The sequence below is a fragment of the Mus caroli genome, chromosome 18, assembly GCF_900094665.2.
Source record: "Mus caroli chromosome 18, CAROLI_EIJ_v1.1, whole genome shotgun sequence".
Classification (NCBI taxonomy): Eukaryota; Metazoa; Chordata; class Mammalia; order Rodentia; family Muridae; genus Mus; species Mus caroli.
Genome location: NC_034587.1, coordinates 72,582,757 through 72,596,020, shown reverse-complemented (window position 1 = coordinate 72,596,020; position 13,264 = coordinate 72,582,757). Strand labels below are relative to the sequence as shown.

Below are 13,264 nucleotides of genomic sequence, written 5' to 3'. Positions count from 1 at the left end.
CACCTCCCACTCACACAGTAGCCAGCCATGACATCACCCAGTCTTGCTGATACAATGTTTCTTTCAGCCACCACCTGTTTTCTGAGCCCTGTGAGATCTGACTTCCTGCCCAGCTTCAGTGTTCTTTAAAGAACTCCCCCTGCCCCCTTTCAGTCAAGGACCCTCTACGTAGCTCAGGCTAGCCTGGATTTGGCCAGCCTCCATCCTTAGTTTCCTTGGTGCTTTACAGGTGAGTGCTATGACACCCGAAAATATATCCCCCCTTCTTCTTCCAATTGATCTGCCTTTCTTGTACCTAAGAACCTTGACTAATAGGAGCTACAGAGGAGAGACAGTGAGCCCCATAGGTTCCCAAACCCCACATGCAACGCTGTGTGGGACTCTTTGTTACATATGTCTCACTACAAAGATCAGATGATCTTTGATGTCCAAATAAAGAAAAAAATGGAGGCTTTAATAATTAAATTTAGGGGAAAAAACCCCTTTAAGGTTCAGAACATCTTATTTCTAAATGGTTATCCAGTGAAACCTGTAGAAACCTGTCTGTGGAGCCCTCTTCTGCCATCTGCTCCCTGCAAGTGACCAACACCCACTCAGGCAAGGATTCCACTAGCCAAGATCTGCTTTCAGGCAAGGGGATGTTGGAAGCAGACCACAGTGGTGCAAGGGATGAGCTAGAGGTATACCCTACTCATGTCATTTTCTTCCACAAGGACGCTGGCTTGTTTGTGGAGACACAAGTGTGATGCCACACCCTGTGAACTCAGCCTGAGGGGATACGGCAGAACTGGAGGTCCCTGTGTGGGGGCTTGGGAACAACTCAGCATTCAAGTATCTGGTACTAGGAGGGTACTGCCACCTGTGCATGCTGCCTCTGCATCCCTCTTCATTGCTGATCCTTTGAGCAGCTGGGAACAGTGACTGTTGCATGTGGGAGGACTTGGTACAAGAAGTGATGCAGGCCTGCACCTGTAGTCACTGTAACACATATGTATATCCATCCAGGCATGGCGCCCTACTAGTGTGGAGGTGGTACGCAGCAACACAACTGATCCTGGCAGCCCTGCCGGCCTGACCCTCTGACCCTGTGGAAATCCTGCCAGAGATTTAATTTCCTCTAATGAATGCTGTTTATAGATAGGATGGTATTGGGCCAGGAGTCCCAAGTAACAGAAATGAAGCTAAGCATCCTTTCTGCCTCCAGATGGCATTGAAGGTGACCATTGGAGGTGCATTCACTCAAGACACCCAGGGTATCCTGACAGTCATTTCTTGCTTCACTTGGTAATTTTTAGACAAACACAAGTCTGATTCAATTGGACTTCCTTCCTCATTCCAGAAACCCACTGGCTTGTCCTTTCGATTTTGTCTTCTGGGTCAGAGCTTCTGGCTAAAGACTGGAGCTACATGGATGGGGAATGCCAGGTATGAATATCCCAGCGGGGTGATCTATGAGCAAAATGGCTGTGCTCACTCCCTTCATCCACTCTGTGTCCTCCATTGTTACAAGCAAGGTGTGGCTTCTCTTGTGTGCTAGCTGGATTTTGTCAAATTGACACTATCCTAAACATATCTGGGAATAGGTCATCAAAAACCGAGAAAACACCTTCATAAGATGGCAGTGTAGACAAGCCTATTTTCTTGATTCATGATTTGATGTGGTAGGGTAGGGTCTTTCTCACTGTGGGCACTGTCATCCCAGGGCAGGTGGTCCTAGGTTATGAGCTAAGCCACAGGGAGCAAGCCAGTAAGCAGTGCTCCTGTATGGTTCCTGCATGGCTTCTCTCAGTGATGGACTGTGACCTGAAAGCATAGGTGAAGTGAATCCCTTCACCACAGCAACAGAAATCTAACCAGGGGCCGAAGAGATGGCTCAGTGGTTAAGAGCACTGACTGCTCATCTGGAGGTCCTGAGTTCAAATCCCAGCAACCACATGGTGACTCACAACCATCTGTAATGGGATCAGACACCCTCTTTTGGTGTGACTGAAGACAGCTACAGTGTACTTATGAATAATAAATAGATATATCTGTAAGAAATCTAACTAGGACATTTGATGATCCAGTGTGTGTGTGTGTGTGTGTGTGTGTGTGTGTGTGAGTGTATATGTATGGGGGTTGAGTTTTGTGCAAGACTGGTTTTTTTTTTTTTTTGGACAGGGTTTCTCTGTATAGTCCCGGCTGCCCTGGAACTCACTCTGTAGACCAGGCTGGCCTCGAACTCAGAAATTTACCTGCCGCTGCCTCCCAAGTGCTGGAATTAAAAGTGTGCGCCACCACGCCCGGCCCCTGGCTGTTGTTGAAATGATCAGTTGCCAGGTTTTTGTTTTTATTATTCATTTATTCATTCATTTATTTATTTAGTTAGTTATTTATTGGCTTTTTAAAAAAAAAAGATGTTTTTGATGTCCTGTTTTGGCCAGAACCGTTTTGAGCTAATTTTTTGGTTTAGATCAGTGGGCACTCTGGCTCCTGGCAGCCCCTGCCTCAGGGTATAGACATGAGGAAAAGGAGCGCGGTTTTACCAGGGAGCCCTTCCATCCTTGTAGAGAAATTGGGTTATTGAGTGGTCTTCAGCACCCTCTGAACGCTGAAGGACCAAAACTCCCTCTGTTTTCACCTGTGAGCTCGAGCAGCGCAGGCAAAAGCCGGCAGGGGGAGCTAGAGAGCTATGCTGGCGTCTGTGCCTCCAGCTTTCTCTTCGTGCCACTTCGTGGGAGCAGTCTCAGCAGAGAGGGGCCTGGAGCAGAGGGGAGGCGAGCATGGGGAGCAGGAGTTGGGTATCAGTGATCACTAAACTTCACTGAAGAACCGTTCCAGGATATCCCTGTTTCTACTGCTCAGCGAGCAACGGGTGCAAACTGTCCGTAGACACGCTCTTGGCTAAGGAATATGCATGTGGCTGCGAAACCTCCTGCTCAGCTCTTGCATTCTTCATAGAGCCCTTGCTCTACCCGACCCCTACTTGGCCCCTAGAGTGCCCCTACCTGCTCTATAGCGGACTGAGAGGACCACCAGGAGGAAAGCAGGCCAAAGGGAAGGAGAGGATGGTGAAAGCCCTGGGGACAGCCGGAGACCAAGGCGATAGCACTAGCATGTGGGCCCCGTCACCTTGTCACTCACTTTTCTCCAGCACCAACTTTGGCACCAGTAGAGCGGAAGGATGTCCCAGCTGTTCTGGACCAAGGTGGCTTTGTGAAATGGTCCCTATGTTTCTTCTGCATGCATACAGCGGTGGCAGCTGTCCTTCCTGAGTGATGTGATATCACAGTTCACAAACCGGATGGAAGAGACAGAAAGGAAACCGACCCTTTCTCCTCCCCTGCTGAGATCTCCACCCCAGCATCCCTAAAAGGCTTGGTACCAGGTTCAGAGCGTGCACCTCACGTGCTTCTCAGGGTAACTCCAATGTTAGGAAGTTAACTTCTGTTTAGACACCTGGTCTCTTTTCCACTGGCTCAAGCTGGCCAAACTCTTGGCTAAGCCCTCCCCCATCCATCACAGCCCCAGGGTCTTCTTTAAACGTTCTTTTCCGGCTTAAGGTGAGGGATCCTTCTCTTGCCCTCAGAGGCCTCCTTAAGGTGAGGGATCCTTCTCTTGCCCTCAGAGGCCTCCTTCTGCTCTCTTTCCTCCCTGGAGACCTTGGTGGCTAGCTCCCGTGGCACGATGAGGGCTGAAGGCGCAGCCTGAGCCTGGCGGAGCTCTGTGCAGTTCTCACATGGTCAGGCTAGATTTCCAGGAGGAAGTCATGGAACAGTCAGAGGTTGGGGCTTGCTAGTCTCTAATCCCTATTTCTCCCCCATCATGATTTATATCCTTTAGTAGACAACTCAACCAATAGGACCGAACAATCCCAGCATGCCTGAACTCCTGGGAACATGTAGTCTATGCTCCTGCCCTCAGCTGGGGACTGATCTCCCAACACTGCATGGTAGCCAAGGGCTATTTTGATGTCACTAGGAGACTGTGAAGAAGTAAGCCATTTGGCAAATAGTCTGGACAGTATTTATGCTGAGATAAATGTATACATGTGTCAGAGTGTAGAGGTGTGAATTGTAAGCAATACTGGATGACTTCAGAGGCCCCTCTGCCCTTACAGGAAGCGTGTGTCAGGCTAACTCTTGCTTTCTGTCTCCTGTCAGGAAGGCTGGATTGGAGTGGGCCCTCTGTTGAGGCTATACAGGCAGAGAACTTAGGAATGTTCTCTATTTCAAGAGTTTTGAAGGTGAGAACCAGACTGGGGAAGTGGTTAGTCTGAGAACACACAGCTCAGAGGAGACAGAGTTCAAATCTCTGACTGGATTTTTACCCCATCTGGATTCTTTCCCCTGTACTGAGAATTGCTACGTAGAAAGGGTTTATCGCTTCCACAAAGGGTTGAAGAGTGGAGAAGGGGTCTGGGTTAACCCTCAGTTTGCCCACAGTGCAGCTCAACACCTTTACTGCGAGAATCTGAGCTCCAGGTCTGTGGTCTACACAGGGGAGACCTCATTCAGAGCTACGGGTATTTCCTTCTTTCTAACAGGATCAGCCTGGTTGGAAGAGACTTGGGTGAAAGGAAGGGGAGGAGCCTGGTTCCTCAGCAGGGTGTGGCATGGTAGCAAGGCTACTGGGCCCCAGCCAGGGAACTGGCAGGACCAGATGTACTGACTGCCCCAGCCAGCATTCTCAGGACTGTCCTTGTCACATGTACCAGGCTGCATCTGCACAAGCTCTGTGTACACGTGTGCACATGCTGTGTGCACACGAGATACCATGAAGACTTGAGTTCTGGCCCTCCTCTCCACCCTAGCCCTTGAAATGAGGATGGAAAGTGGAAAGCCAGTCTGAGCCATGGCAGTAGACAAACAGAGCTCACTTTTGCTCAAAAGCCTTCAGATATGAGGCTGAAACAAGAGGGTGGTGAGTTCAAGGCTAGCCTGGGATACGTAGTGAGTCCATGCTACAAAAAAATAAAACTAAGTCCCCCACTATCCTTCAAGCAATTAGAGCCAAACATCTTGGGCTGGAGGGATGGCCTAGCAGTTAGTCCAGAGGACCTGCATTTGATTCTGAATATCCACATGGCAGCTCACAACCATTTTTAACTCTAGTGCCCTATTCTGGCCTCCTTGGGCACTAGACATGCACACAGTACACAGACATAGGTGTAGGCAAACCTGTAGAAATAATAATAATAATTAATAATAGAGTCAAAGGTTTGTGCTTTGTAAAGGTGTCTTTGACATTAAAATTTCTGTGCCCAGCGGTGACAACTGTAAGCAGGGAACTTCTATAGCTGGGCTTGTTGCTGTCCTGTGAGCTTTTAGGAGTCACACAGAAGGCCACTCTCAATATCATTTAATCAAGTCAGTTGATATTGTTTAATAAATAGGCCAGAAAATTATCTGAGCATTTCTGGGCAGGATGCAGCGTGCGACCAAAGTTATGGAAGATTGTCCCTTGAATCACTAAGGCAAACTTCATTGTGTGTCATTTTTACATAGAGGCGTCACATAAAAAGTTTTATAAATAGAAAAAATTCCAAAGGTCTCCCACAGACAGACAGGGAAGTCAGGAACATAAACAAAACAAAATAATAATAATAAAAAAAACCCCACAGCCGCCCCTCCACATCCCCTCCCCCCAACCATTTGTTTCAAGTGCTTGATCATACAGTACTCAGCATCTTTGGATATTTTACAATGTACAATTCCAAACGGCAGCCCAGGAAAGAGAAAAAAAAAATAACAAACGACAAAAAGAACTAGCCAGTCATCTGAAAAAGTGAGTTTATAAGAAGTCATTACCTTTACAAAATAAAAACAGAAGCCTGACACCGGATGCCCTCCCCTGGGTCCCTCTGTTGGTTCTGAGTCTGGTGCAGCTATAGCCGCTTGGCTGCTGGGGTAAAGTGTGCATATTGGCGACTGTCTGGACTGCAGACAGGAATTTAAGAGGCAGCTGCCCAGCAGGTGACTGATGAGGACAGGAGATCTGAGGAAGATCCTCCCTGGTGGACTGTCATCTGGTGGCACTGGCAGGCAGGGACTCCCTTGGGAGCTTCAGGAGGGATAGCGTCTACTGTCTTCTCTGGCAGTTTTGCGTTTGTGTTTGCACATGAAGAAGCCAAGGCAGTTGATCTAGGAAGAGCTGAGTCTCGTGGACCCACACAGCTTGGGGCTCTGAGACTCCAGGCCCAGGCCTTGCAAGCAGGTGGATTCTTCTTCCTGGGATCTCAAGAAACTAAATACAAATTCAAGAAAGCATGGGCCAGCAAAGCTCCCAACCCAGAACCAGCCCGAGTGTGACTTGCAACACAGCCCATCACAACCCAAATGAGTCTACCCCCTTCCACGGGAGACCTTTGGTCAAATATGGAAAAGGGGGATCAGGGGCTCAAACCCTGTAGAAGGGTGTCACCTGCAAAGCCCAGGCCTGGAGAAACCTCAACTCAAGGAGCAAAGAGCTGAGGCCTGGATGACTAGGTTCTGTGACATTTGGAGGGGTGGAGGTAGGGGGAGTCAGGCAGGTGGTGGCTGTTAGCCCCATCCATCCCTCAAGTGTTAGCAAAAGGGTGAGCCAATGCTGACTCTCCTTTTCAGAGGATATCTAGATATGGCAGTGGCCTGCCAGAAATGAGGCAGAATTTGAGATTCTTGGAGCTACCTGTGGGGATTTGAAAGCCATGAAGCCTAGCCTATCTTTCTCTGACCCTGTCCTTCCTGTTTAGTTCAGCCGCATGTCTCACGGAAGCTAACATGCTGACGTCCACATGGAGGCGATGAAACCCACTCCAGCAAGAGAGACAGTCTCCCCAGTAACTCTGGGGGTGCTAAACTTCTACCTTCCAGGGGACTCTTGTCCTAGGAATGGGTGTGAATAGGTATGAAGTGTGGGGAGGGGAGTGTAAGTTACCACCCCTTTCACAGCAGGGTGACTCTGAGGCACAGAGGGTTGACCCTCTTAAGGTCACAGGTCAAGCAGGATATAAAATGGGCTTGCTCCATGCCAGCTCCTGGCTGCTGGAGGCCTTTCTGCCTAGTGGGGATGGTCTCTCCCAATGGCCCGGAAGCATCACTCAATTGAATCCGGGACCTCTGAGCTTAAACCTGACTCCGAAAGGCAGTGTTGGGAGGGACTCCCCCATAGGCTCAAATGGCTCAACCAAGCAAGGTGCCTGGCCAGGACACAGTCCTCATGCTAGCTCCTCCCGGCCAGCTCGGCAGAATGCTCCCTCCTCACAGCCCAGTACCACTGCAATGTGCTCCTGGCACCAGTGCGGAACCTTCAGAGACTTGGCACCACGTGTATTTCTATGTGAACCAGAGGCAGCCAGGGAGAGGTGGGGGTTCCAAACCCTCAGGGAAGAGATGTCTAGCTCAGACACCCACAAAAAGGAGATGCTGCCCCTCGAAGGCCAGGAGAATTGCATCTCAGCTAAAATGTATATATATATTTTTCATTTTCCCTTTGTGTTTGCAAACTAGAAAGTTCGGGCCCACTGGATAGGGGCAGGGTAGGCCTTAGAGGGACTTAAGACAGGGTTTGGGTTTAGGGTGGACCAGGGCCAGCCTAGTTGTTGGCTTCAGACATGGAGGCCACGTGGTTGAGGCCAGTGAGACCAGGGAGGCCAGCCAGACCTGCCGCCCAGGGGTCGGGCAATGGGAAGTAGGGCCGAGTGGCGGCCACGTTCTCTGCCAGCGCCAGGGCCAGGAGGTCACCCGCATTCCTCTCGGCCTCGAGCTGCGCCCGTCCAAACAGCTTCATCTGCGTCTCCTCAAACTGCCGTTCCAGCTCCTGCAGGCTCAGGGTGCCCTTGGGGGAAGCTAGGAAGTGCTTAGCGGGGCTGGGGCCCGGGAGGCACACGGCTGTGCCGCCCAGGTGGCCACCCACGTCGCCCAGCGCGGGTGGCATCACGAAGGCCGCCTTGTCGGTGGAGGGGCCACCGGGCCCGAAGAGCAGGCTGGCGGCCCTCCAGGCGGCGGGCTTGCGACCACGCCGGGGTCGCGCCATGCGGCAGCTCTGCCGCTTGATGTGGCGGTGCAGGTGGTCGGAGCGCGTGAAGCTCTTGTAGCAGAACTCGCATTGGTAGGGCCGCACGCCAGTGTGGATGCGCATGTGGTTCTTGAGGTCATAGTTGTGCACGAACTTGGCGTTGCAGTGAATGCACAAGTAGGGCCGCTCCCCCGTGTGCTTCCGCATGTGGATCTTCAGCTTGTCCTGCCTGCAACACAGAAGCCAGGGTTTAGTCCCCGTGTGGAGCACAGACACCCATTCTTCACACTCACTCTTCACACCCACTTCAGAACCCGCTTCTTGCATCCAGGGTGCCAACCCATGAGTCATCCTAAAACCGACCTTCAACTTCTACCCAAAATCTGCCTCGCTTGAGGATTAAAGCGGGAAGGAACAGTGTCCTGAAAGACACCGCACAACAGATGAGAGTCTCCTACTGATTACTGGTGGGGTCCATCTCACATTCTGGAAGGCAGTATTGGTGGAGAGATAGGTCAGCGCTCTGGTGTCAGCTCCTGAAGCAGGAGCCCTTTGATCTCTGGTCTTGCTCATCCTAAGTCCCCAGTCCCACACCAGTCCCTGTCCTCAGCACTCATGAGACTCCAGAGGCTTGGCACACCTTGCTGAGATCTCCTCCCTTGGGGTGGTGTCTTACTTAAGCCCTGGGCTCTGCTCTTTGCAGACTTTTCAGGGCTTATGAAAGAGCCAGGTGCAGGAAGAATGCAGGCTGATCTTGGGCAGAGCTCTGGAGTTAGAGGCATTATTTAGAGACAAGGCAAGGTGGGGGTGGGGCTCCAGCTGCAGGCCCCCCACCCACTTGCTGGGTGACCTTAGGCAAGTTAGGTACACTGTCAAGGCAAAGCTGAAGCCAGCGGCAGACATGATGCCTGTAGTCTAGGGTTTCTAGGGACCCAGGACTTGCTTGAGGGTGGTCCTGGAAGGAAAGATGGTTTTATTTAAAGACTGGGCACCCAGAACACCAGTATAAGGAGCTCTTCAGCCTGGCTGGGGCTTGCGGCTTGGGCTGTAGCATGTCTTCCCAGGATCACTCTTTAGCTTGCCCCGAATGGCTGGAGGCCAGGAGTGCCATGTACTGTCTCCACCACCTCCTCGCAGGTGGGGCTTGTGTGGTACCTCAGCTATAATTCCAGGTTGGGCTTTGAGGTCAGAGCAGATGTGGAACCCAAGGATCCTCCCTAAAATGTCCAGATTTAAATCGCCCTCACCATAACCCTGGGCAGCAGGGTGTTTGCTGGCCACTAGAGGTCGCATGGGATCTCATTTAGAAAATAGTTTCCCTGGATGGATGCAAGAAGGGAAAAGACAGTCCTTGTGGGCACTGTCAGGTGTGTGGGTGCACGCCTCCTCCTGTGTGCAGAGCTCCCCTCCTTCCTGTGCTTCCTGGGGCTCCTAGAGCCTGGGCAGTGGGGAGCAGGACCAACAACAGAAGCAGAAGAGACAGGATATGAGGGGCTCTGAGTTTCTCCCCACCAGACTGTACTGGCTGGTTTGGGGTGTCAACTTGACACAGGCTGGAGTTATCACAGAGAAAGGAGCTTCAGTTGAGGAAATGCCTCCATGAGAACCAACTGTAAGGCATTTTCTCAATTAGTGATCAAGGGGGAAAGGCCCGTTGTGGGTGGTGTCATCTCTGGGCTGGTAGTCTTGGGTTCTATAAGAGAGCAGGCTGAGCAAGCCAGGGGAATCAAGCTAGTAAGAAACATTCCTCCATGGCCTCTGCATCAGCTCCTGCTTCCTGACCTGCTTGAGTTCCAGTCCTGACTTCCTTCGGTGATGAGCAGCAGTATGGAAGTGTAAGCCAAATGAACCCTTTCCTCCCCAACTTGCTTCTTGGTCATGGTGTTTGTGCAGGAATAGAAACCCTGACTAAGTCACAGACTTTCCTCGTTTTTACAATCTCCAACCACCTTTGCCTGCACAGTTACCCGTGGTGTCTTCCCAGCCCCCAGCAGCTATGCCCAGTGGCATCTGCAGCCTAGGTGACTGTTTCATGAAGGGGACACAGGGAGCACCTGTCTGGTGGCTTGCTCCTGAGCAAGCAAGACCTGAGACACTTGGGACCTGAACATTCCTCTTCAAGGCAGGTCACCCGAGGGACAGCAGAAATCGAGGCTTAGCATGTCTAAGGTCCTGAGTTCAATTCTCAGCACTGGGGGAAAAAAAAAAACAAATCTAACCCCAAGCCCCAAACCAGAAAACAAGAGTCAGCAGCTCTTCTGGGCTGGTGACCCCATACCTATATGCATATCTCCCACAGTCAGGGAACAAGGCCCTCATTTTTATGCTAGGCCCTCGCTGCATGCTAGGCTGGCAAGGGAGGACATCTGTTTAAAGGTGGCATGGGTGTGCTGTTTCCAGACAAGGGCCTCTGTGTGTACACACAGAACTGTCCCATAACGGTAGGAGCTATGGGACACAGGAGGCAGTAAATGCACATGCAAGGACAGAGAGATCCTGGTGGGTGAGAGGAGGGTCACACAGTAAGGGACAGCCTGCATGCCAGTCATCACAATGCTCACAATGGTCTGAATATCCTTCCTGATCTCTCTGGAACCCACTAAACACCAATCCTTCCAGGCACTGAAGGCAGAGACACGCAGCTCCTAGCTCCCTCACCGCACCTATCTGAATGGACTCTGGGAACTGGAAGCAACGCTTGGTGACCTCAAGTGACACCCTGAGAACAGAGGCCTGGAGGTGGCAGGTGGCTGCGTAAAGGCACACAGCTGGACAAAGGCAGACATTGGTCCAACCCTAGGCCTCTTGATAACCACCTGATGCTCTTTTCAAAATGCCACATCCCACAGCCAGCTGGGGAGCCCGGTGGTCCTTGCTTTGATGACTGGTGACAAACAATGTCAGTTGAGAACTACTCAGTCTGTGTGAACACATTTTTTAAAAAAATATTTTACATTGTGTATATGTGTGTGTATGTGTGTACATATGTATGCACACACATTCATGTATGCCTGGATGATCATTCCTGTGCTATAGTGTGCACGTGGGGGCCAGAGGACAACCTTTGGGGAGTCAGTTCTTGTCTTCCACCACATGGACTCTGGGGTTTAAACTCAATTTTTCAGACTTGGCTTTGGTGGCAAGTGCCTTTCCCCCGCTGTGCTGCTTTGTCACCAAGATGAGTAGTACGTCCCCTCCCTCCCTCGCTGGCTCTGCTATACCCGCCTCATATCTCCTTCTATTTTCCTGCATTGGAGAGCCAGCCTAGTTAGAGCACCATCTCCTTCCAGCCCAGAGGGAGGCTCATGGTAAGAAAGGGTGACTGGGGTCTTATGAGCTTGTTGTAGTGAAAGGCAAGGCCAGGGCCTGAGCCCCAGCCTCTGGGAGGTCCCCAGTCAGTCTGAAGTCTGCCACTACTGTCCACCAGACTTCCTGTGGCTTGATGGTCTTATATGGTTCTTCCTGCCACCAAAGCCGATGACATCTCATGTGCTTATCGAGGTTCTCAGAGCTATTGGGCAGGGGTCACTAGAAAGAAAGGGAAGAAAGCCAGGGCAGACCTTATTAGTGCCTGGGAGAGGGGTTTAGCATCCAGCCTACACCACTGCTAGACAAAGTTGAGGCTGTTTATGAGGGAATCTGCAGAAAATGGTGGTGTCATCGCTCTTGGGAAGCCAGTGCTGTCTCAGGGAAACCAGCTTCTCACCTTGCCTGCCTTCTTGCTGTCTGCTATGTTGAGCCATCTGAATGAGAAGGCGTATAGGGCAGCCGGAGGAAAACCATTTAGCCCTGCTCTCTGGGAGCTCCTAGCCAAAAGGCAGGGAGAGGCATAGGGCAGGGCCTCATGGCCTGTGACCAAGTATTCAATAGAAGGGGAAGGAGGGGACTCAGGTCCTTCTGGTAGCAATGGTTGTCACTGGGGAAGCTAAGTGCTCAGAGATCAGCTGCAGGGTGAAGTTGTGTGACATCCCCAAAGCCAGCGGAGCCTCTTCCCACCTTCCCTCTAGTTCTGAGCTCATCTGAGGTGTCTCCTCTCTAGAGCCTTTGAAGTCCTTCCCTTTGACTCTGATAGCTGAGGGTAGGACCACCTGAAACTGAGAGCTCATAAGGAGGACTAGGAAATAGCAGGGTGTGAGAAGTCCTTCCTCTTGGAGACCCACAGGTCTCCAAAGTAGCAGATAGGAATGGGGGTGGCAGGGATTCTGCTTGGAGAATTCTATCTGGGCAGCGCTATATGTGTCAAGAGGAATGATGTCCCCATGAAGTGTGGCATCTAGACAACACAACTCAGAGCCCATTATCATGGAAGAAGGGCTTCTAACATCCATGGGAAGACTGAGGTAGACCAGAGGCCTAAGTTCTGCCCAGCACTGAGGAGGGAGACAAGGCCCTGTTAGCCCTGGAGCTTAGCTGTAGAGAGAAAGGACTGAGTCCAGAACCTTTCAGCCTTTTTTTTTTTTTTTTTTTTTTTTTTTTTTTGGCTTTCAGCACCTTAGCTCAAAGGGAGTCTGGAGGCAGCCACCCTGCTGAAGAGCCTCCACATGGGGAGGAGGGGGAGCAGTAGACTATGGTGGCTGAGGAGCTAAGCCCCAAAGCACATATATATACTCCTGAAAGGGTGTAAGGGAACTTGCTTCAGAGAGGATCACAGAAAAACCTCAACCTGGCAGGTCAAGGCTGGGGCTTCAGGTGGACAGCTTTAGGCTGGATAGGAGAGGATTCTTTTAGGGTAGCCCTGGGGGAGGGCAGTAAGCTAAGGACCAGTGGCTCTGAAGAATGTGAAGGAAAGCCTATCAGTGCACAGTGAGAAAAAGTCCCTGAACGGAGTCTGGATTCCAGCAGCATCTCCTCCGCCCCCTCAGCTCCCCCCACCCCCACCTTGGAGAGCAGCTTCTGAAGCCTGTCTGCTCAAAGGGTCAGGGGGGGTGGAAACCAGGAGAAGTGGGGGTGGTGAGATGGGGGCAGGAATGCAGTTGCTGAGGGAGGCCTAGAGCCCAGATGGCAGTCATCTTGCAAAGGAGGAGGAGGAGGAAGAAAGAGAGGAGGAGTGACCCTGGGGCAGGTAGGGTGGAGCCTGACAGCCAGCAACTCTCTGGGGCTGAGCTGACCTGCAGGGATAGGGGGACTGTATACACAGAGGCCATACAAAGTTGTCTTCAGCAATTTGTGGGGAGGAAACGCTGTGGAATTTCATTCTTCTATACAAAACACCATCGTTTTCCGGACCCAGGGATCTCCCCTGGAGAGTGCTCTAGTGTCTGGAGAAGTAACAGTCTATCTGCAGGGA

The 13,264-nt window shown here is 51.4% G+C and overlaps 1 protein-coding gene across 1 annotated transcript in view; it reads right to left on the bottom strand.

Annotated features, from left to right (window-relative positions):
• Nucleotides 1-5,722: 5,722 nt before the first annotated feature.
• Nucleotides 5,723-13,264, bottom strand: part of Zbtb7c (zinc finger and BTB domain containing 7C) — an 88,616-nt gene continuing 81,074 nt past the window's right edge. Inside the window, exon 3 of the mRNA XM_021151066.2 lies at nucleotides 5,723-8,206. Coding sequence (XP_021006725.1) covers nucleotides 7,555-8,206 — 652 coding nt within the window. The 3' untranslated portion in view covers nucleotides 5,723-7,554. The remainder of the gene's footprint in view (nucleotides 8,207-13,264) is intronic.